General features: G+C 34.4%; 1 protein-coding gene across 3 annotated transcripts in view; it reads right to left on the bottom strand.

The window, feature by feature from the left end:
* The window catches only part of LOC149088031 (titin-like), a 254438-nt gene that overhangs the window by 11868 nt on the left and 216594 nt on the right, over nucleotides 1-25976 (bottom strand). For 2 of the 3 annotated variants that reach the window (XM_089244015.1, XM_089244031.1), the window contains exons 3-4: nucleotides 18817-19027; nucleotides 16832-17128 (exon numbers count right to left, since the gene is read on the bottom strand). In XM_089244015.1, coding sequence (XP_089100141.1) covers nucleotides 16832-17128; nucleotides 18817-19027 — 508 coding nt within the window. The remainder of the gene's footprint in view (nucleotides 1-16831; nucleotides 17129-18816; nucleotides 19028-25976) is intronic. The other variant, XM_089244024.1, reaches the window with a different exon arrangement.

Below are 25976 nucleotides of genomic sequence, written 5' to 3'. Positions count from 1 at the left end.
TTAGCTTAGACGTATGTTTTTCATGTTAATAGATTCGTATATAGCAAACTAATTAACAAATAAGCAGTTCCTCAAAAGAAAAACTCACTTGCGTATTGATTATTTTAATATTTTTTTTTCATGTTTGCAGTTAGTATTTTTGGTGGCATCAAGAAGTCAATGATTTGATTCAACGCACAATTCAATCCAATTCAATTTACATACTTAAATATTTTTTGTAATAAAAATCAATTAAACTTCACTGATTTAAAAGAAATCACTGTAAAATAAATATTATTTTCAATTAATTTAGGAATTAAATTTTTGAAGTAAAAACGAAGAAAAGATTTTTGTTTTTTTTTAGTATCACTGTTAAAAGCAATATTTGAATGAAATTAATCATCTGGAGAAAAATAAATTATCGATAAAATAAACGAAATGAATGGTTTTTACTGAGTTCATATTCGAATTAATTGAAATTTAAGTTTCAAAAAACGAATTAAATTTTGTGTTTAGCCTTCGGTCGGGTGCCTCTAATTGGTAAGATGAAGCATGCGTATTTTCTGTGCCGAAGACCGGGATTTACCAAGACAACTTTAAGTTTTGTTCAAATTTTGTTATTGGAAATTGCAAGTAAATATAAAAAAAAGTTACTTAAAAACGCAAATATAACCTTGTTTGAATGAAAATAAGATTTTCTGTGACAAAGCAAAATTTTAATTTTTAACCTCACCGATGTATTGCACCCGAACGTGTCAAGATTTGTATTTCTCCCAAACGAAGTTTTAAAAATCTGAAAAAACGTATACCGTATTGCTCCGCATTAGCCGGTATACCGGGAAATATCGATGGACACCAGCATGCCGGGAATACCTGTATTTCCCGGCATACCGAGAAATTTGAATCACAGATTTTTGATATTACAGATATTTGAACTCAAAGAATTGATTGAACTCACTGATTTAAATTTCGTTTATTCTCTGCATTTTAGGATCTTTACTAATTGCGTTAAAGTATTTCTAGATTTAAGTTTGCTTTTGCTGCCATAAATTCTGGTTTATTGCAAATGTCAGGTATGAAACATATTCGTTCTCATTCATTACATGATCTAAATGGAAGAACTAGTAGACTGCGAAAAGTTTTGTATTCTCGTATTACGCTTTTGAAATTTGATGAAGCAGAGAAAAAAAAATTGAAGAATTGCACTGGAAAATATCATGTTATACAGACGTCACAGCATATTTCTTCGATCTTTAAACATGCAAAACATAATATATATGTGTGTGTATCCGTATTATGCTGATGATAATTAGGTTAGAGTGACAAGCAAATGCTTAATTTTTATCATTATTTTTATTCCAGAATGAGAAACACATTTCCCTACAGTGCAAATTATTATTTTATTCTGATTATTTATTCGGTATTTCATATAGATTGACATCGGTTTTTTGAATGCATTGTGTTACGCAAGTGCCGCGGGGGGATATGATCAAAGTGTTCAATTTTCAACGGAATGCATAGGATGGACCATTACTAATTAATACACTGTCTAACTACTACTGAGCGGAATAACATTGAATAACTGCTTCGACAAGGAGACACCGGTATTGTTTAGTAAGGGACAATTTCAGGTTGTGATGTCTCAGGGAGTTTTTTAATAATTAGGGTTGTTAATAAATGTAATAGCTTACCCACAGAGGCAATAAATTCTAACACAATTGACACGTTTAAAAAGAAATACGATGTTTATAATGGGATGTGTCGGGAAGCAATCCATACTTAGGTTAAGACAATCACAATCACAACCATAAAAGAAAAACTACTGGACAAAATGGTATCAAACATGGTAATTATTTACAAGAGGGGTCATGGGATTCAATTTTCCGCAAAAAAAGTTCAAAAACTCACCACCAGTGAGAAATGACGCTGTATGTAATATTGTTAAACGAAATAAGACATGAAGACATCGGTTTAAAATGTTTTTAATCGTTTCTCATACGTGTTACAAAGCATGTTCTACGTGGCGTCCACCATTTTCTGAAAGCAAGCTAAATCGCATTACTGCGTTATCAACATTAGATCTTAGCATATCATTAAGAATGTTACGGACATGTTGGTGTATCGCATTTTTCAATTCCGTCAAATTGTTCACGTTATCACCATAAAGGTCTGGACACACATATCCGCACCGTGCCCGACACGTGCGTCGGCCGAGTGTAGGTCATCACACGGTCAAAGAATAATTCTTTGCTAAGCAATGCAGCCGTTCACACATATCCGCACCGTAGCCGAGCATCGTCACCGCACCGCGTCCGCACCGTCACCAACTAGTTTATTTTATATTTTTACGGTGACGGTGCGGTCTCGGGAGAGAGAGAGCGCAAATTTTTTTTATAAAAGAGGAGAGCGCTCATTTATTTTATGTCACTTCTCAATTTTCATCAATTGCTGAATTATTAATTCCATTTATTTCTTGATTTTAATCAATTTCTGCATTATTTCTTTTATTAATTCTGAATTTTCATTGGTACTGAAGTAATTTCTTTCAATTATTTTTAATCTAAAGTTTTCCTTAATTTCGGAAACGGTTTCTCACATTCGTTTAAAATTACCTCCATTAATTTTTGTGTTAATTCACATTTGTGTAGTTATTATTTTTTTTTGTATGTGGGTATTTCTTAGCGTTCGTGTATATTCAGTATGCAGATTCCCTCTTCCCACAAAATATATGAAATCTTATTAAAGAGAGGGGGGTATCCTAAACATTTTTCGTGCCCCGAAATTGTTTAGACGCACCTGGCCTCGCTTCTGTGGTACTAGCGTAATATTTGGAAAACATATGGATAAACATTTTCACAACTTTGATGGGAAAACAAAGTTTAAAATTATGTTTCACATAGCATATAACGAAATTTTGCCGGGGAGATTTTTGTTAAAATAATAATGTAAACTTGGAAAACTAACTGGGTTTAATTTCCGATGCTCTATAAATGAATCATTGTTTTGGTTTTAACATAAATTATATATATAAATAGAAAACGGTTCGAAAATTTTTGGGTTTTTTCTTATGGGAAAATATAGGAGACATTTTAAATTTAGTACTCACATCAGATGCAACATGTTAAGCCATAAATGCTTAACCCATGTCCTGTGCTCCAAATGCGGCCCTCGGAAGCATTTGATGTGGCCCGTGACAACAAAAAACAAAACAAACCTCTCAAGTGGTCTCAAGCACATTTCAAAATCACTTGAGTGACTAGCGGCACACCTCCAGTTCACTTAAGTGGATCGTGATACATTTGCAGATTATCCTATTGAGTGGATAGTGGCACATTTCCAGATTTCTCGAGTGGCCCGCGACACGCTTGCAGATCACTTAAGCGACACGTGCCACTTCTTTTTAGATAATTTTGGAGGATCGAGACTAATTTCTGGATAACTTAAGAAGCCCGCGAAATATTTCAAAACAATGAAGTGGCCCACACCTTCCAAAAAGTCGAGCACCTTTGTGCTAAATATCTGACAAAGGTGTTTCAGCGACTGAGACTTCGGCAATGAGTGCTTTAAATTACTATCGAATACTGGTGAGGCTTTATCTTTGAATCAAGCCCCGGCAAACTAAACACCCCAATTGTTATTGATTTTAATATCCATTTGCCATCTGCAGAGGAGAAAATTTTCAGTTTAGAAGATTCCGCGAACACACACACACAGAGTAAAAGATATGCTCGCTCTTTCGTACAATATGCTCCTACTGAGCTGAGATACACTTCTCCGAAATGTTATCGGAATTTGACACCACCTGCCCCTACAGATGATTGTATTTATGATGGCCGTTAACTCTGAATAAAAAAAAAACGAGTGTGTAGGTGAGGAAGAGAGTACCTCTCTCCCCCACAGATTGTTTTAATTTCTATATGACTCCGTAATAATCTCCTCTCTCCAAACTATAAACAAGAATGCATATAGTCAAACTAAGCAAATGGCCGTCTTTTTATTTTCAGCTGCATTAAATAGATCCTATCCTTTTTTGCGGGTTTGTCACATACAAAAAAATCTATCGGAGATCAATCCAAAATAAAAAAAATTATATACATGTATAGATTATTTACAGAAATGTTTAGAACAATTAATTATTGTTAATTTACGCTAGGGCTATTATATCCAAATCACTCTTGATAATTAATTTTCTGAATATTTTGATTACACCGAACCGGCTGCGTTAAAGACTTGAAGCAATCGACACAGCTTCGTAGTCAGCATACGGCAGCGATACGGGCAACACACGGAAAGGTGTGGTCTGAAGAGGAACGAGGCGAGCCACGGCCAACTGACGCCCGAGCTGCGGTCCTGGCACGGTGCGGATATGTGTGTCCAGACCTTAAACAGTGGCCAAGAAATGGGGAAGCGTCGGCTTATAATCCCTGTTTCGTTTAAAAATATTGCATACAGCGCAGTTCCTCGCTGGTGGTGATTTTTCTAACTTTTTTTTGCGGAAAATTGAATTCCCGTGACCTCTTAAACTATTACTAAGTTTGATAACATTCTGTTCAGTATTTTTCCTTTTATGGCCATTTCAAAGTGGAACTTTAATTATAAAGCCACTGTATTTACTCATCGTTACTAACACATTTTATTTAAATTTTTGTTCTTAATTACGACTGAGCGCGAGTCATTTGGTATCTGTTCACACATCTTATTATCTGTTACACTTACGATTTTCTTTGGGACTTCATTAGAAAATAATTCATTTAATGTTTTTTGAAATTCTTCGCTGAACACCTGCGATGGTCTCAAAGCGTACCGGTTGAAAAACCCTCAGTTAATAAAAGGCATTGAAATTGTGAGAAAAAAAATGGAATAAACATCCAAAAAATTGGAATCTTTTCATCTATAGAAATATAAATAAAAATATCGCATCCATTTAAATATATACTGAAAAAAATCAAAGCTTTATAAAAGCTCGACTTCATCTATAGTCTCAAAAAAATATGTTTAATATTATCATCCCACTAAATAATTCATATTTTTCCCCATAATGTATTAGCGGGAGTTCTTAGAAATTTAGAATATAGATTTTTTTCCCTAAAAAAATATAAAAGAACTGCTCATGAAAAATCGTGCTTTGTATTACAGATGGTATTTTATACGAAGAAGAAGATAAACTACCATTTTTTTTATTCCCTGACAGTTTTTTTCTTCCTTCTCAAAAAATTTATGCCAAATACTTAGGATGGAAGTTATAAAAGGAGAGAAAAAATAATGAAATCTCATTTAAAGTATGAAAAATGTTGATTTTAATTGCTCTGCTTTGAATCATTACTTTTAGAATATTTTAATAACAAAGAGAAAAAAGCATAAGTATCGAATAATCATTACTTCTTTTGCTTCATTTATTGGATTCTTGAGAATTTTTAATTATTTTTGCAATTTTAAATATACAGTATTTATGTGATGATTACGAAAGGAAATATTCAATTTTAATGTAATGTTTCTAGCGTAAAGTGATATAAATCACATTTATTTATTAATACATGTATATCTATTAATAATTTAATATTTCTCTCTTGATGTTAATTCAATCGACTTTTATATTTTTATTAATATATTAATTCAAAGCTAATTTTCTTGCAGAGATAATATCAGATTTGTGCAGTTTACTGAGTATATTTATAAAGGAGGTTCACAAGGGCTGGAAAAAATCTCAAAGAATTTACATGGCCATAATACATGCTCGAAGTGATATATTTCACATTACTAATTAATTACTAATGGAAAATTTTTAAAATTTTTAAAACATATGTAACTTACTTTTTAATTCAATATGAAAAATCAAAAGCATTGCTGTCATCTCAATTTATAATCTTAAATAATTCAAGTCACCGATTGTAGTTTTACGCCCTTTTGGTGTTGAAGAATTCGTTAAGTTGCCGTTCACCCAGGTACGTCTAAACACTAGAAGAACCAGCCGGTCATTTTGACCGTTTTTGATCTTCTCGCTCGATTTTCATGATGGACCAGATCGTTGAGAATGTTTAAATTTCATAAGTTTTCCTAAAAATGCTTAAATATTTCGCTATCCAGCTGTCATGAATTCAAAAACACAATCAGACATGATATCCATAACAATCAATCATCCTAGAAGGACCATCACCGGTCAATTCGACCGGTAACGTTATAGGCACTTTCATAGCCAATGCACAGAAAATGTTTTGTTGAATCATGGCATGGAATTTCCTCTAACATAGATATTCTCGTTTCGGCTAATTGAAAACATTCTTAATGATCTCCCAGTCAAGAAATAGAAATACTTGTGTGGCCAAAAATGTGTGGAAATCATTGAATCTTATCTGAAAGCTTGTAGAAATTTGAGAAACGTGATGATTGCTTTATGTTATGATATACTTGCTGTAATACTGAAGCAGAATAATACTACCTTGGCAGGTATAATAATAGAAAGTGGAAAAGAAATTTCACGTGAAATCCATCAGGGACAACGTTATATGAAACGCGTTGGACGCGTTTATACATAAACACGTTACATTTGTGTGTTTTCCAAGTAAGAAATAGGGAAAATATTCTACTACGTTCAATGCATTAAAATATTGAACAGAAAAAAAAACTGGGAAAGTTGATTTCCTTGTTGAAATTAGCAAAAAATCTTAAAGACTTTCGCTAATTTGTCCAGGAATCAGAGAAATTTGCTAACAACAACAAGCGATTCTGTACCAAGAAAAAGACAGCGACGCCAGGTCCCGATATGCAATAATAAAATAAGCGATACATTTTGAAAAAAATGTGTTCTTAATGTAACGAATGTTTTGAAAAGTGCATATATATAAAATATAATTTGTGAATATATATATATATTTACAAAAATGTAATTATACCGTTTATAACGCAAATATATTTTTTTATCAGTTATGCAACTAAGAGCTTTTTGGTACATATTATCCTCTTCAAACCTGAGCCAAAACACAACTTTTTTTTCAGCTAATCAGTTATTAACCTATTATTATATTATTTCTGATTCATAAGTGTTCATTGTAAGTCAAAATAGCCTTTTCAAAGTGAAAAAAAAATGTAAAGCATAATTTGGTCAACTTAATTAATTTTAATTATTTTGATTAATGAATTAATGCTTATGTACCTCTTACGCATACCTCAAGTTTTAACTTACTGGAAAGTATTTAAACCTATTAAAAACTCAAGTACTACATACACAAAGGAGGTACACATACGATAAACATGTTGGGGAAAATAGTGAAGCTATCCATACTTAGAATAAGACAACCATAAGTATTTTTTATGAGCATTGTAAATAATATGTCTTCATGTGTATATATGGTTTATAATTTTTGTGATGGTGTTTTTGATTGGGTTGCTGTATTTTTGAATTATATGACATCCATATTTTTGTTATGGGCATCTTTTTCTCAGCCACCTCGTTGGGCATTTTGCCTGTTGTTGCCTTGTATTTGTTATTGTATTTGTATGCCTCTCGAGCGAAAAGGCTTAAAAAAAAATATTAATTATAAAATGTTTATATTCTGTCGCTTAGCTTCCCCACACGTATTTACACTTCAAGTACAAGGTTTTGGCGAGAAATTTGGATTATCTCCGTTAAACGAATCGGCGAAAATGAGGGGGGGGGGGAAAGAAAAATACATATGAAAAGAAAAAGTGCAGTAAGTAATACAGGAAAAAAGAGTTTTTAAATCTCTTTTTACTCTCACCCGACGTGTTCTCTTTCGCTCTTACATGCATGTAGTATAAAGGTACAGTATAAAGAAAGGAGGAAACAGAAATATATATATATATATGAAAAAAGGAAACAAGGCACTGGTATTGGTGAGAGTTTCTACAAATTTTAAATTGTCATAATGTTCATTTTGTACATTTTCCTATGCATATATATATGTATGTATAATGAATTTTATAGATGACTATATCATATGTATGACTATATATACACGATAAAATGTAAAAAAAATGGCATGATAAAATATAAACAAGGCAACACAAGACTTCGCAAAAGCATAACGACAAATATTGTTTATTCGTACCCTAATGCAATTCAATGAAAGCAACTTCCCTAAATTGAAAACGTTTGAATCATTTACACCTAATTTCATTTATGAAAAAAAAATTCCCTCCACATAAAAAATGAATTAAATTATGTCTTCGTATTCAAAAACAACTTCAGAAAAAGTTATAGCAACTAATATAAATTAGAATGAAAAAAAGAATAATAATACGATCGACGTAAAGGTATGAGCAAACGTGAAATAAAGAAAATGCATTTCTTTCAAAATATAAAAAAATACATAAAATGTGGATTTAAATTAAAACTCATTGCAGTTTTCTTTAAAATATTCCAAAAAACGCAAAAAAGTAATTCTTGTTTCTATAAATTATTATTAAAAATAATTATTATTTATTAAACAAAATTTAAAAATAATAATACATGTGAAATATAAATTTTTTTTAAAAAAACACTCCGATTCATTAATTTTAATTATAAAATTAAATATAGATATTTTGTCGATAATGGAAAGACATTTATAAATAAGATGGAGGTAAAAATGTATTTAAATGCTTTTAAATTGTTAACCAAGCATTTGCGAGAAAACAAAAGCATTTTAAGATGGATTGTTTGTTTACATCTTAAAGTTGAGAGAATAAAATAATATAACGAGCGAGTAAAATCGTGAATCTGAAGCATCTCTTAGAAGAACGATCCAATTCACCGAAAACAGAAAATAGCAAAAATAAGGAAACACTATAGCTTTGGCTTTTTACCTGATGGAGTTTCGCTTATTTCTCATTTTGAAGATAAAACTCAAAAGAAAAAAAAGGAAATTTATAATAATAATATATAAAATAGGGGAAAAAAATGTAATCTAGTTTTTTATCTACGTTTTTTCTTTTTATTATTATTATTCCACTTCGCTTAATGACGCATTTCTACTAGAAGCGATGGGAAAAAACCGAAAAAAACTTCTCGTAGAATCCATCAACGTCACTCTTTTTGGCCCGAGAGTTTTATGTGCTCGATTCCAGTCGCTCATGAAATTGGATGCCTTTTTCCTGAATTTTGAGCACGAAGTAACGCAAGGTTATTTTTTTTTTTTCCTATTCAACGCTCTCTAACCTATCAATAGTTTTTACAGATGATGATTTCTTTTTCTGATGTCGGTTCGTGTACTGCTTGATTCAGAAGTTCATTGTGTTATAAACTCGAGTTTTCATTTTTCATCAGCTTCGGATGTAATTTTGTTGTACATTTCGTTTTTATTAAAAAAATCGCTTTGCTCAGAAAACGTGAAAAAATAAATCCAGATTCATGTATGGATCAAAAATTTCATTGGAATGAGTATATACATTGTTATAAGCATCAGTTGAAGGGTTCCACAGGAATTTTTCGATTGATTCGAATAATTAATAGTTTGATTCTGTATTTGCATATGAAAATCATAGTCCTGGTCAATAAAATGCAGTGAGATTCTCAATGTTTTGGAAAGTTTATACTTCTGTAATAAATATAAGTAACACATTTTTTTATGAAGTGTTGGTTTGCATTATGCGTGTTATGTATTTGTTCATTATATATTGGTATTTGAGTCTTATATACTTACATTTGTATATTATATGTTTGTATTTGTGTATTATATGTTTCTATTTGTGTATTATGTGTTTGTATTTGTGTATTATATGTTGGTATTTGCGTATTATATGTTGGTATTTGTGTATTATATGTTGGTATTTGTGTATTATATGTTGGTATTTGTGTATTATATGTTTGTATTTGTGTATTATATGTTTAAATTTCTGCACATGTTAGTATTTCCGAAACAACTAAAAAAACGGATAATAATACTGTATTAATAGAAATGTAAAAATATATTACTTTATTAATAAAATTAGACTAGCATATTAATACAATTGGAATATATCAAATAATATTCAAAAATAATTTTAGGAAGGAAAAACAGATATGTGCGTGCATGCGGCTCTAATTTAAAAACTTCAAGTAGAATTTGCAACTATCTTTCGTTATAGTGATGGAAGTGTTTCTCCGTAACATTTAGATAAAAAATTTCCCAGGTATCCATAATTAAAATTCTAGATTTTCAGTACATTTTAGAACAAATATACAAATACAACAACCGAGACCACAACAGGAAAAATGTCCAACGAGGTGGCTGAAAAGAGATGACCATAAAAATCATCGATCTCAAATAAAACCAAAATACAGCTCTCCAAAATAAGAGCAATTACGACGAGAAAACTAATACACGTTCGGCACTATACCTGTTGTGGCCTTGTATTTGTAGAATAAAATTAATAAAGAGAACGAATAATTATGATAAAATGAAATAAAATGAAATACACTGCCCATAAAAAATTATGGTTGCCTTATCTAAGTGTGGATAGCTTCTGGACTCATCCCATAGTAAACATCGTATTTCTTTTTTAAATGTGTCAGTTGTGTTAGAATTCACTGTACTGGTGTTGCCTTGTCCAAGCAGTTACCTTGACGGTGTATTATTAACGCATGGTCCATTTATCCATCCCGTTGAAAATTTTAATCGCTTCGATCATATCCCCCACCGATACTTGCGTTCCTCCAATGCCAATAGACATACTGTTAATGGACCGACAAACTCAGAGGTTTGTTAGTAGACATCAAGAGGAACAAAAATTGCGATGGAACGTGGTGTCGCAAACCACGTCGAGAGGGTGAAAATCGCGAAAAACGCATGCAGGCTCTGAGTCCAGAGGAGACGAAAGGTGGATGTCAGTTGATCGCTGAATGCGTTCGTGGGTTCTTTCACCATATCTGACGTAAGCAGCGTCGCGAAACTCATGCGATGGAGTAGGATCACGCGCTGCGGACGACGCAAATTAGCGCTATTGCGGTAGTAAGCACGTGTAGCAATTAGTTGTCTGTTTCTACGGAAAAGCGTAAGAATGGCTTTAGGAGTACGCGAAGACATTTTTAATAATGAAACCGAACATTCTGATCTCTCTTCTTTTTTTGAAGGAATTCGCTTCAAACAATTTTCATATTATTTTTTTTAAGAACAATGATTTTAGAACTGTATTAACCACACCGAGGCTTCGGCGAAATTATATTCGATTTTGGGATGAATTTATTTCGATGGAGTAGATAAATGCGCGAAATAAACTAATTGCAATTTTTGCGGCAGATGGCGGCACATTCACAAATATAAATTTTTATATCAACTCTACCTGATTATCATTCGGTTTCTTGTTTAGTATACCTGATTGAGGATAGTAAATTTACTGCATTGCATAGCCGTTGGACTCAGTGTTTTGAAGCTATTTCATGTAAGTAATAAAGTGATCTACTACAGTGTACACAGAGTGGCTCCTGAGTCACTAAGGGTGGCATTCACCAACATGGTTCAAACCATATTTCACAACCTTTTTTGTCCCATCGCCACCTTCTTCAGAAATTTTTCTCCCATCGCCCCAAAACGCAATCTAATCCGTAGGATCCTATGTTATACCTGTAGCTTCTACCGCTCCCCCTGGAACATTCTATCTCTCCCAGGGGGCGTTAACGCCCACGTTGGGAATCACTGGTTTGAACTACAGTCACAATTTTTTTGATAAGAGATCGACACGGATTGGTTTTTAACCAATGTATGTTGATCTCTTATCCAAAAATTGTGACTAGAGTTTAAACTATGTCGGTGAATACGGCCTTAAACCACTAAAAATTGGATATTTAAATGAATTACAATACTAATTTTTTTTTGCACCAGAAGTGTTTTGTAATTACTGAGAATATTTCATTTATTTTCTTTTTTTTTAAATAAAAATATAGTTTGTCTACTATTTTACTGCATTCACGTAAAAGGGGAGGAGGAGGAAGTACTTTTTTTTACCCTTATTCACTTATTCATTAATCAATAAATTTACTCTTATTCACTTACTGATTAAATTTATCTTTATTCACTTATATTCATTAAATTTACCCTTATTCATGTTATATCCATTAAATTTACCCTTACTTCGCTCATTCAATAAATTCATCCTTATTCATTTATTCATTAAATTTACCTTCGTTCACTTAATCAATAAATTTATCCTTATTCACTTAATCGATAAATTCATCCTTATTCACTTATTCCTTAAATTTACCCTAATTCATTTATTCATTAAATTTACCCTTATTTATTAAATAATTAAATTACCGTGTGATTTTAATTATTAATTTTTCTGCTTAAAACTTTCTTGTTTTCACGAACTTTTTTTTTTTTCGAAAATAGTCACTTTATGCAGAAAAAATTAGGAATAGTATCAAACGGGGGTAGAATTGAATACATACACAAATGTTCACATGTTGGAATACATGAGCGGAGAAGGCTTTGAATAATAATCATATTTTAAGAAAAATAACTAACAGGAGACTTTCACTTCATAAACGAAGAAGAAAAGAAATTCCGTAAACAAACATTGAATTAATCAAAAATTAGATTTATCGAATTTCTAGCGCACGCGAAATTTCTTTGATAACCGGAAATGATAAAATCAATCAAGATAGCTAATTCACTGAATAATGTCAAGATAATTAAAATTCCTGCAGTTTTTTTTTTCTCTTCCCCGTACTGATTGAATTTTAATGATATTTCAATTGACTCTAGTTGACCTAATGGCAATCCATTATTTTCTGAAAATTGAAGGAAAAATAGTAGACACGTTGAACTTGGTGAAACTTTGTTTTTTTATGTTGTCTTTAAATTATTTAAGATTGAAAAAATACGCGTTGTTCTCCACCACTGATATTCACATGCGTATCACATAGTTCTGCAGCATATTGATGCCTTTGCGACTTAGTGGAGGAAAATGACGTTTGATGTGAAAAGGCGCCTGCCCAACTTATGAGGACAGGCGCCTGTCCTCATAATCTGTGCACTTGGCAAATAAGAATATTTGGGACCCTTTGTACTTATTTTTTTCTTTATTTAGGAGATCTCTTATAAAAGTAAGAGGGATGTGGGCTGTGCCTAAAATATACAAAAGACAAGCAATTTTGGGCCCTGACAATTTGTGAGCTCTTTCACGCGCTCCGTTTGCCCATGCGAGAAACAGATCTCTCCATGGTCGAATATTCGTGAGCTTGATTCAAGAAACTGGTCAGAATTCGATCTTTAGTATAGTCCGAGTAAAAAAAAAAGGCTACGCATAACAGCAACGGGCGTACAACGGCAAAATCCTCAATCATTATATCTCATAGTTAGGAAAATTGATGGCAGGTGACAGCACTGCACATAACAAGCATTACACAGAAACGAAGTTTACGTTAGGATCACAACACAGACGCTCACATTCTAACATGTACCAATTCGTTAGAAGCTCCGCAGAGGAATGTGGAGGAGGTACATGTCTGGTTTAGTAGTAGTAGTAGTAGTTGCATAATCCGAGTGCAATGAGAACGCAGATTTGTTGAACTTTACCATTCTTAGGCCTAAAATTCACGCTCGTTTGTATTTGTTTGCAGATTTTACACTTTTCCGGTGTTGTTTGTTTCTCCACATGCGTAATTTGAATTTCACTCTCTGCCATTATTGTTACACCAAAAAACACAGAGAGAAAATTCAATAAAATTTTAGCATATTTCATTGCATTTTCTCTCTACATTTCTCATGTAACAACAATAAGAAAAAAAATGCAATAAAATGTGCTAATATTTTTTATAGCCTACATAGTATGTGTACGGATGGAGTCTAGTACGTCATGCGTAGTATTCTGGCAAAGTTCTCAGGACAAGTGTGAGCAAGCATCTCTGAAGTTTCCTACCTAATTCGCTGGAGAAAATTGCGATCCTACGAATCTAGACACATGCATCGATGTAATAGTTTACGGACAAGTGACATAAAACTCTTTATATTACTTACAAAAAAGAGCTTTCAGTGTTAATTGACTACCTCATCGGTCTAGAGAGAAATTGACTTTAACTCTTACTGCTCTAGAGACAAAATTTTTGCTAGCATACTCGTAAATAGTCGTGTACTCGGGGGTTTTCTTTAAGACTTTTATGCAGGGTCAGCATAATTATGGTTCGACTGTTTGGAGCTGTCCACAGCCGTATAATCAAAAAGCCGTGAAACTTCGAGAATGACTAAATCAGTGGTTCTCAACCAGGGAAATAAATCTTGGAGGAGGCACTCAATTTTTTGAGTGTTAGACCTTGAAAATGTTCCATGATGTGATTATTTAAAGAGATGCGACTCCCATCGAAACACTTGCAGTTAAACATGAAGACATTGCCACTACATCACTCCATTGGCTAGCTATCACTAGTGTTTGATTCTTTTTGTACATGTAGTGATAAAAGAGTTTCAATTTTCGTTACACCGATTTTCTATGAAACAAACTCACTGCACCTTAGCCTAAGACTTTCCACTTCAAAAACAGTAACAAAATTCATCCCTAGCAGGAGAGGGGTTCTATACGCATTGTGGTGTACGCGCTAATTTTTAGCAAAAATTTTACCAAAATGTTCAAGCTCCACACACAGCAGGGTGTCTAGAAACATTTAACAGTACTATTTCCTTTCTACTTTCTACACTAGTGTTAAGTTTTGAAGCATGTAAAAACAACACCACACTTTTCAATTTCTAGTGAAACACGCTGATTTCGCACCAAAAGCTATTCAAAGCTACTATATCCCCCCCCCCACTCCCAACGCAAGTCAAAGCTACTATACCCCTCCCCCCTCCCAACGCAAGCCAACCCATAGGATCTTATACAAAACCCAAAGCTTCCAACACCCCCTTGGACCATTCCATAGCCCCAGGGGGGCGATATTGCCCGCTTTGGGAAACACTGTTCCAGATCGTAAGAATCTTTTGGTGGAAAATTTTAATAATACGGTTACGTAATGTTGCAACTATTAGAGTTTGTCAGAAAATATTCAACGGATTAGTTCCCAAGAATGTGATGGGGACCTAAAGAGAGAGAGAGAGACAGAGAGAGAGAGAGAGACAGAGAGAGAGAGAAAATTCCTAAATTCATCGGTAAGTGGTATTTTTCTTCTAAATTCATCAATAAATGGTATTCTTAATATTCATCAATAAATGGTATTCTTAATATTCATCAATAAATGGTATTCTTAATATTCATTGGTAAATGGTATTTCTCCAAAATTCTTCGGTAAATGATATCTCTCTAGAATTCATTGGTAAATGTTATTTCTCCTAACTTCATAAATGACTTTTATTCCTCGTAAATCAATTGGCACATGGTATTTATTCTAAATTCTTCGGTTAATGTCATTTCTTCCATTTATCGGAAAGTGGTATTTCTCGTAAATTCATCGGTAAAGGGTACTTTTCCCGAATTCGTCGGTAACTGGTGTAGTCCACGTAGGAAAATAAAATCAAAGTTATATCTTACGAATTTAGATTTTTTTTTTGTAATTTTTAGTAGAAAATGTGTGTGTGTTTTAAATATCAAAAATCTCTTATCGAATTTGACTTTTTTTTTCTTTTTCATTGCAGAAAAAGTTACCCTACTCTGTTTCATCCACCTGAGATCCATCGAGCTGTATTTTATCAACCTACTTGATTAGGTTGGCAGATCTACAGTTGAATATGGTCGGGAGATAGTCCGTCGGCTGGGCTTAGTCTCTTGTAGGAATTCACTGTCAGACAACGTGCAATTTATGCTCGACTACTGGACGATGGTTTCTTCTCAGCAGTGGAGGCTCCTCACAAAAAATTCTGAGGGTCGCCAAAATTGTTTTGTTTTGCATCATGATACGGGCAAGACCCGATTAACATGGACAAATGTGGGTGGTTGCCGTGGACCTCATGATTTTTGAGCCCCCCGAAATGTAAACATATATTCATTGTCTAACGAAATATCTTTGACCCCGGTTGAGGAAGACCCAAATAATTTCTGTTTTATGCAGAACCGAATGGTTTCAAAATCGGGCTGTCGTCACGAGCAATCTATTGCGTGTGTTTTTGTTTATTAAATTATTTTTCGAATTATCCAAATGCTCCATCAACGCAATATTAATGTAAATAGTTTGTGCATTGAGCCTAACCGATGTCTTGACAACGTTGAAAATCATCATTCAGGTTCGGCAGGTCCTACCGGCAATCCCTTTTTTGCAAATTGTTGAAAATTCGTATTCTTCTTCCAATCTAATTAAAAAGGTGTATTATATTCTAATATATAAGATGTGTGATATCAATACGTTTTCTATTTTTAGATTCAATGTGATATTCTGATTTGAAAGATAGAATACATTAATAAAAGGTAAAAAGTTGATGGCAGCATCAGTACCCGTGGGAGCATTTTTATCCGCGCGGCCTGATATAGAAGCATAATAACCTGTGTATAACACAATCACCCCTCCCCCAGCTTTCTGACTACCAAGACTATCTCTTTAAGTCGAGGTCGAAAAACGCTGCTGAACGTCAGTATTTAGAAAAATATGAGGTGACCATATGACCCGTATAAGGAAACTATATTTTTCTCCTGGAAATACCTATTCTATAATTATATAAAAATTAATTTAAGGCATCAAGTTGGTACCAAATCCCTTTTAAAAATTGAAAATTAATGACTTAAAATTCTCTAGAAGGTGCGCTTTCCCAACTTTTTTAGGATCCGTCCCTGCTTCTCAGACAACAATCCTACCAAGTGATATTCGGCACTTTAAATAGGAATTTTCTATGGCGATGAGACCATGCCATTAAGCAATTAAAGTTTAAATTTCTAAGAATTCTCGCAGACGTCGGAACAAACTGCTCATTTTACGAGCGAGAATGTGGGAATAACTTATTGAATGTATTTACACACTTACCGTTAAGCACGTGTACGGTGATGTTAGCAGGATCAGCGTAAGAAGGCTTGCAGGAATAATTCCCGGAGTCGGATGATTTCGCCGTGTAGATCTGAAGTCTGCTGATGGTCGTGGGCCCTCGCTCCGTGGACACTTTGATTCCGCCCCTCTGAGCGTCATAGTTAATCATCCTGTCATCGTGGAACCAGAACACGTAAACTGGGGGAGTTGTGCTTTCCGTAACAACGCAGGTCAAGTTGATGGTGCTTCCGCTCTGGATGTACATTAGTGGTCCTTCCAGTATCGTTGCTTTAGCTACTACAAAGGGTTGAACACATATATAGGTTGAACGCATTTACACTGACAAGTTTATGCAAGGCATATCAATCACCTTCGAATCGGGCACTTGAAACGTCGTTCAAAATTATTATTATATTGGCTCGGGAGCCGGATTCGAGAACGGGATAGTTCCCGTATTCGAAGATATATTACAGCTATCAATCATTTGTGCTCAGCTGGAATACGATGCACAGATGATCATTTTTAGAGTCTGCAAAAATGCATTACACATGTTACTGCTAAAGCCCGAAGTTGGACACTTCGCGAAGTGGCAAGCTCCGCTGACCCGGCCAATGTCCGAAATTCCGGCCCCCTATAATGTCGATCCCTATACACCACTATATATGTATCGTCGAGATACCGATATTCAAATTCCTTTGATCGTTAGGGTTGCATAGATAATCATAATTATTATGGTTATCTATGGCTAATTATAAATGGTCATAAATATCACAAAAAAAATACACGAACGCCAAGCTGAGCCCGAATCATAGAAATCCATATAGGGATCCAGGGATCGATATATAGGGGCCGGTTAAATCCAGGTGATACATTGAATTTCGGACATTGGCCGGGTCAACTGGACCGGCCATTTCGGGAAGTGTCCAACTTCGGGCTTTGGCAATAATATATATATACAGTTCTTAAATTATTTGGGTTGTGTATGCTACGTTTGAATATGATGAATTCATCGCTTTTACCGGCGATTATGCATATATCATACTTTGTTACTATCATGCGTCGTCATTATTACATCGTTGGTAAATTTGATAAATACAAACAAGTTATCACTTTTAACCTGAAATTACGCATTACTGCCAAATAACGTTTGTAAATTTCATTGATGCTAGAAAAAGTTTTACGTGATGGTAATGTGATAAAATTATATATACGTACATTAGGGGTACGTTCGTACAATGTTAAATGAGACTCCATTATCTCGGGATACAATCGTAAAATTTGTGTAATAGGAGTTCATTATATCTAGGAGCGATTTAATTGCAGATAGGCTTGATTATATATCAGGGTTCGATTGTAGCATTCGTCAAATACAAGTTTCTTATATTAGGGTCTGATTGTATACGCACAACTTATAACAATACGAAGACTTTGTTACATGAGAGTTTACTACATCAGAGGACATGATCGTAAAATTTGTTAAAAATAGGAATTCATTATATCAGGGTGGGATGGTCAGACTTGATAAATGAAAAATCATTATATCGGGGTGCGGTCGTGAAATTTATCGAACATGAGTTGGTTATACCGAGATCCGATTTCAGAAATCATCAAATTGAAGTAAATTATCGGAGTTATTTCGTTATATATTCGGAAAAATTCATTAAATCAGAGTTCGTCATATACGGTTCAGACTCAGGGTCACAAGCACGGTCATACTAAATAATAAAAAGTTTGCCATACTCAAGAAATGATGATTATGCGTAATAATCGGCAAATTGGACAATTTGCTACAATAAATTATTTTTTCAATGACGCTTAGGTATTATGCATAACCACAGGTGGAAGTGATAAATTTTGGAAAATTTGTCTAACGTAGCATAACGGTTAGCGATTATGCATAATTAACCCATTATGGGAAATGAATCAAAATGATTTGTATTAAATGCAGTGTTAAAAATGTATAAGTATATGTTAACCATACGTACCGACAACGTTGAGCAATATGCTTAAGCTGAGCTTTGGTTCCGTACTGATCTGACATTCGTAAATCCCAGCATCTTTCTTTTGGGTGTACTTAATTTCGAGGGTCCAATCGTCAGAATCATCCAGATGGATAGATGTATACCTCTGGTCACTCGTATACGTGTACTTCCCAACAGTAAGTATGTGAAGATCTTTTTGCCGGACCCACGATACCTGTATGGAAAAAAAAATAAAATCGATTGAGAATGAAATTATGGATTATGACATAATGATCCGAAGCTTAATAATTGCTGATACTGAAAAGATTGAATACTTCATAATGTACGGATATATTACGTGGAAGCAAATTAAATGATATACATTGTCTTAAAAATTTATAGAATCGCAAAAAGGTCGTTTTCCAAACGAACGAAAATAAATGCATGAATGTGAGGGAAAAACATTTTATTACACACCAGATGTGATTGGCATTCGACTCATTTGAAAGAAAAAAACATGTTTATACTAAAATGGAAAACAAAGACAAATAAAGGCTGTCCCAAATGCTTATGAAATAATTAGACAAATTATAATTTCTGACAAACGCGTGTAATTACGGACTAATAATCTCTATATTATTTCGAACGACATCAAATAAGTGATCTTCCATTGAAACAACTAAACTTTGTAGCAGTTGTGGGTCAAAATTATACCATTAAGTTTAATTAAGTTAAGATAATAAGAGTGATATTTATGAATATCGTATTAGTAAAGCGTTTCAAACTACTAGGGATAATGGAATTCGAGGGTAAAAAAGTATAGTATAATTAATAATAAATCATTCGTATTTAATTATTGAATGCGAACACTCACAAATAAACTTCACTTTTTTTGCAAGCAGAACAATAAGTCCTCTAAGTGAATCTGCTAAAATGTATAACTAAATTCTATTGCTAAATGCTAAGTTCTATTGTCAAGTGCTAAATTCTATTGCTAAATGCTAAGTTCTATTGCTAAATGCTAAGTTCTATTGCTAAATGCTAAGTTCTATTGTCAAGTGCTAAATTCTATTGCTAAATGCTAAGTTCTATTGTCAAGTGCTAAATTCTATTGCTAAATGCTAAGTTCTATTGCCAAGTGCTGAATTCTATTGCTAAATGCTAAGTTCTATTGTCAAGTGCTAAATTCTATTGCTAAATGCTAAGTTCTATTGTCAAGTGCTAAATTCTATTGCTAAATGCTAAATCATATTGCTAAATGCTAAAGCTAAATCATATTGCTAAATGCTAAATTATATTACTAAATGCTAAATTATATTGCTAAATGCTAAATTATATTGCTAAATGCTAAATCATATTGCTAAATGCTAAATCATATTGCTAAATTATATTGCTGGATTCTGAATTTTATGACTACATGCTAAAAATTCTACTGCTAAATGTTTTTAAATTTCTCTCATTCCCGAAAACGTCAACTCAAAGGAGGAAAACTTCGAGCTAAAGTAAAATTCTAACGCCGAAATACGGAAAAAATTCTGGGACGGAGTGAAAACTTTGACTTAAAAAAGATGTTCGAGTTATAAGAATTTAGATTATCGAGAATTGACGATACATGACACTTTCCGGTATATATCCATTTCTTAGAAATTTCAAGAATAACGATTACGAGATTCATGTTTGTCTGTCATGTAACAGTAGTTAGGATGCGCCATGATGCTGATGAAAGAAAAACAAACTTGATGTGCGACAGAAAATGAGTAAATGAATTTGACAAAATTTCAATGCATTTCAATTGGAAACAATTTCCTAGTAGAGTCGCTCATTTTCATGGTAAAATAAGCAATTTCCTTTTATAGATGAGCATGATAATTAAACGAATTCTATACATACAAGAACTGAAAAAAAAGAGGAACAAATGGGTGTGAAGGAGACCGTGGATAATTGGTGCTGCGACACCTCGGCAAAACGAACAAATTATATTTGTTTCTATGTAAACCGTTTTTATTTCTTATTTAGACCTGCAAGTTCCTCCTGTTTTTTTTGTTCTTCATTGTAATGCACTTTCATTAATTGAAGCACAAACAAGCACTTTATCAAAGGTAGTGTCATCATAGGTGATCAAGCGGATAATAGAATAATTTTTCTTTAATTAAATCCGTCTACCGTGAATACGGCAACGAGTGATGAGTTCAAAAGGATGAGGTTTATAAAAGGAAATGGGTTCGTATTCGGAGTACCCGGTAAAGAAGCGTGTTGCAGCTCTTTGTAGTCGCTACTTAATTTGCTTTTTTTGTGAGTAAGACAGGGAGCAGGGGGAAGCCGTGGATGGAAGAAAGATGACAGCACATTGTTATTTTAGTGCCAGGAAAGCAGAACCATTGGGTCGTACTATTTTGCAATGTTTCTTTTATGGAAATAATATTTTTCTCGTTTTTAGGGATTTTGTGATTTTCCATTGATGTCTTCAAAAAAAAATCTTAAATCTAAAAATCTTAACCTTAATCGTAAGTCAAATCGAATGCCTCCCGTGACGACGTGTGGGTGAAGCACAAGTCCCTTGAGCCGAATAATGTGAGGAAAATTTTTCTGCCCCGTAAAGTATAGCATGATCCGAAGCATCCACACAATTAGTCACCTCCATGAAACATCGTCCTATATCAGCCTGCCGTCATTCCATACGCAGCTGAAGATACCTGCCTCCACTCCATTCACAGCTGAAAATGTCTAGCTCTGCTCCACTCCATTCACAGCTGAAAATGTCTAGCTCTGCTCCACTCCATTCACAGCTGAAAATGTCTAGCTCTGCTCTGGAGTTGTCTGGCTGTGCTCCATTAGCAGCTAAAGACGTCTGCCCTCACTTCATTTGCAGCTGAAGATGCCTAGCTCTGCTCCATTAGCAGCTGAAAATGTCTAGCTCTGCTCCATTAGTAGCTGAAGATGCCTAGCTCTGCTCCATTAGCAGCTGAAGATGCCTGCCTTCACTCCATTAGAAGCTGAAGATGTGTGCCTAAACTACATTTGAAGCTGAAGATGTGTGCCTAAACTACATTTGAAGCTGAAGATGTGTGCCTAAACTACATTTGAAGCTGAAGATGTTTGCATTGACTTCATTCACAGTTGGAGATGCCTGGCTTCGCTTCATTTGAATCTGGAGTTGTCTGGCTTCGCTTCATTTGAATCTGGAGTTGTCTGGCTGTGCTCCATTAGCAGCTAAAGACGTCTGCCCTCGCTTCATTTGCAGCTGGAGATGCCTGCTTTCGCTTCACTTGCAGCTGGAGATGCCTGCCTTCGCTTCATTTGCAACTGGAGATGCCTACCTTCGCTTTATTTGAATCTGAAGTTGTCTGGCGTGCTCCATTAACAGCTGAAGACGCCTGCCTTCGCTTCATTTGCAGTTGGAGATGCCTGCCTTCGCTTCATTTGCAGTTGGAGATGCCTGCCTTCGCTTCACTTGCAGCTGGAGATGCCTGCCTTCACTTTATTTGAATCTGAAATTAGCTGTGCTCTATTCGCAGGTGAAGAAATCTGTCTCCTTTCTATCCGTAGCTAAAGATGTCTGCCTTCGCTCAGGCGTGAATCCAGAACGGAGTTGATGGGAACGACTGCCACCTCCTAAGAGCCGAATAATATGGGGACATTTGTTTATCCCGTAAAGTGCTGGACTCTCAAACGAACTTACACAATTCGCCCGTCCCGACACATGAACCTGGATCCGGGACTGGCGAGAGTTGAGAATGCAGGATCAACATGAAATAAAAATGGCATTTTTTCAGATTTCGAATGAGTTAACGAACCACTTTCCAGATCATCCAGAATAAAAAAAATTCGATACTGAATAATTTTCGCAAGAAAAACAAAATTGGAGATTGGTAAGAAAACGTGATAGAACTGCCAGGCAATGGATTGGTTCGAATACAAAACAACAAAAAAAAAGGAATGGGAACTGAAGGGAGAGCGCAGGAGAGAGAAAAAGGGAATGGTTGAAAGGGTTCTTGGTTAATGCGAATTTTATACCGATTTCCAGGATACGATCAATTCTGTCAGCAGAAAACAAGAAATGTTTTTGTCCCTGAAACGGATGTTCTGTTTTTATTCTCTTGTAGTTTTTTTCCCCCTCCCCCCCTTTTCACATGATTCCGATGTTACCTCATTTATCTTCGGACAAGCTCAACATTTCTTCTGTTACCCAACTAAAGTCGTAAGAAGTTAAGAAAAAAAAAACAGAATTTTTTTTTCTCTATTGAGCTACCTTGATAATGTCCGAAACTGTATCGATCAGCTTTTCAATTCGTGTATTTCTGTTAGCAAACAACATGTCGTCCAACGAGAACACGGTTACGAATACGCAATCCTGCAATGACTTGAAGATTTTTAGGTTTGGTTTTAGGTGTACGTCACTTCCCTGGATGAGGTTCCCACATATAACCTTTCAGACTAAATACTAAATATAGCTAACAACGGGGCACGATAATTGGGGGCCAATGCAGCTGAACTGAATTTTGATAAAGAGTATCTTAATGCAGAGAATGTGATGAAAAATAAATGGATATACGTATGCACGATATCAGAAAGAGAAAAGAAGCTAAACAGTGGGAGCAAAATGCTTGAGGGGGACCACGAGAACAGCTGCACAAAATATTAATTTAATACTTGATGTAGAGAATTTGATGCAAAATTATATGTGTGCGATATAAGTCAGAAAATGCACCTATACAGCGAGGCAAAATGTTTGAGGGCCACGAGAACAGCTGAACAAAAGACCGTGTTAAACAGCAATTGAATTGTTCCTCGCATAATCGAACGTCTTGCTTAATTCGATATTAGCTAGATAATTAGTCGGATAATTGCTGGAACAAATGATATCCGTTCAAGTTGGGTTGACTGTTATATGTTTATATTTTTGTGCATGTATATTTTTATTTTCTGCACGTTATTATTTTGATTGAATAAAGTCCCGGCCCAACTAGTATGGCAGAAATTACTCTTTAGTGGTTCCTCGAGGTTGGGTTTGGTTTTCGATGTCGAGGCCAATCTCTATCAAGTTTTTAGTCATAGTGTTACATACAGTATAACCACCGTTTATTTACCTGGTTGTATGTTGTTCCTACCTCTATATTCTTCCGGCGGTGCTTACTCGTCTTTGTAATTTAGAGCACGGGCATTGTTTGCTTGTTACATGATTAAAATAGCAACTCGCAGTTCATCTAAATTCAGATCACGACTCTCCAGAACCACGATAAGTTATGACATTGGGTTACGTTTTGAAGGGTAATTATTCCACAGGAGAACCGTCTCCATTTCTCTCTCTCTCTTTCTCCTGGTGTTCACGAGTTTCGGAGGCTTAACGGCTTTCACTTCGGCTCCGATGACCACGGTGACTCGGTACCCGATGCCATAATAAATTGAAGAGCTCCACTAACTATATGTCGAACAATGCCATTGTCCATTCGCGCTCTATGGAAGTAATGAATTAACTTGCCTCGGGATTCACCATAATCTATATTGCTTACATCCCTCAACCATTGGACATTGGAAATATATGAGTATGTGTTGGGTACAATACACGCAAGAGCGTACTGAATCGTATATAAACAGAGATTCCGAACAATTTAGATTTTATGTGAGTAGTTGACACGTAACACTAGTCTCTTCTTGATATTAGAGAATATATTCAAAATTTGTCCAGCATCGAACTTAAACAATGAACTTCTACATATTTTGATCTCAATGGGAAGATTCAATATTCCTCAGTTGGACACATCTAGAAAACCTATTTCGAAAGCAAAACTTCTCATAAAACTCAATCAGTTGTGTGATTCTAAGAATTTTGGAGTATAAAATGAGTGAATCTCTCACTCTTTTACATATAGACGTTTTTCATGAAAGTGCCCTAAAAAAGTTCTTAGGCCATATTGATAAATTGATCCTACAATAAAAGTTTGAAAATCAGTTATTTCTAAAATTAAAATAAGGAAAAATTGTATATATCATCAAAAAAAGGGGGAATTTTCAGCTGCTGCGACAGTATCACGTCGATGATCATATCAAATAACAGTTTTCATAAATATGGAAACAAAAATTTTATTCGGCCTCAAATATATATATATATAAAATAAGCTTATATCTGTCACTAAAATTTGTGCTCTTCAATTATATTGAATAAAATTTACACCATTTGACTAAAAATAATATTATCTCAGCAACATGTGAATTAAATATTTATCGATGAACATTTCACTTCGCAACATGTGATTTTGAATCAAAAATTTTCGAATAAAAATTACTTCTCAAAATTTGAATAAAATTTTATTCCGCAACATGTGAATGGAAATTTAGTCCGCAGAATTTGGGTGAAAATTTCTGAAAATTTTTTTCGTCTTCATTGCCAATTTTATTTTTTTCTCAAAATTAAAATTTTCCGAGACGCATTAACTTTAAGACGTGAAAAATTGCAAAATCAAGAATTTCTGTCGAATCGTAGAATCACTTGTGATTTCCTGGAAGTATTCTAATACAAAAATATAAAACTATCAGACAGAACAATCAATTTTCCTAACGAGGCTGGTTGGAAAAAAAAAATTCAGAAATGTTTATACTTGAATTTGACTGAATTTATGTTCAGCTCGCTATCCCATGATTAACTGTTAATGCAAAGCACATCTTCGAACAACAGAATTGAAGTCTCTATTAACCGAGACGTGGCTAGACCCAAAATCGACCAGAGTTTCATTTTGAACTTTAGAAATTCTGTTAGGTAAGCTATTAAGGGTGACGTACATAAGTTAATTCTCATCACAAAATCGTCGAAGGCATCTAAACATGTCAGCGTTGTGTCATTGCTCATTACGTACGCGCCATATAAATCGGCGGGGATAAATTCCAGCATTTTCGAAAAGCTGTTACATGGATAGTATATGCTACATGCCAATAAAAGCCAAAGTTTTATCAGAAAACTCCGTTTTACTAATAAACGGCGCCTTTTCTGAGTTATTGTAAGAAACACTTGTCTAAGGAAATACGTATAAAGGGTGACCCCTACCCACGAAGGCGACAGCGCCCATTCAGTTAATGCATCACCGAAGTGATACACAGATCATTCCTTCCGGTTAATCAATGCGTTCCACTGTATTATAATTAAATTAATCACACCACCATTTTACATTCACATACTGCGTGACTTCTAT

Source organism: Pholcus phalangioides, unplaced genomic scaffold (assembly GCF_987345545.1).
Source record: "Pholcus phalangioides strain wild (caught in Gottingen) unplaced genomic scaffold, Ppha-v1.0 ptg000003l_1, whole genome shotgun sequence".
NCBI lineage: Eukaryota > Metazoa > Arthropoda > Arachnida > Araneae > Pholcidae > Pholcus > Pholcus phalangioides.
Note: the sequence above shows the minus strand (reverse complement) of the source record. Positions and strands in the feature narration are given on the sequence as shown.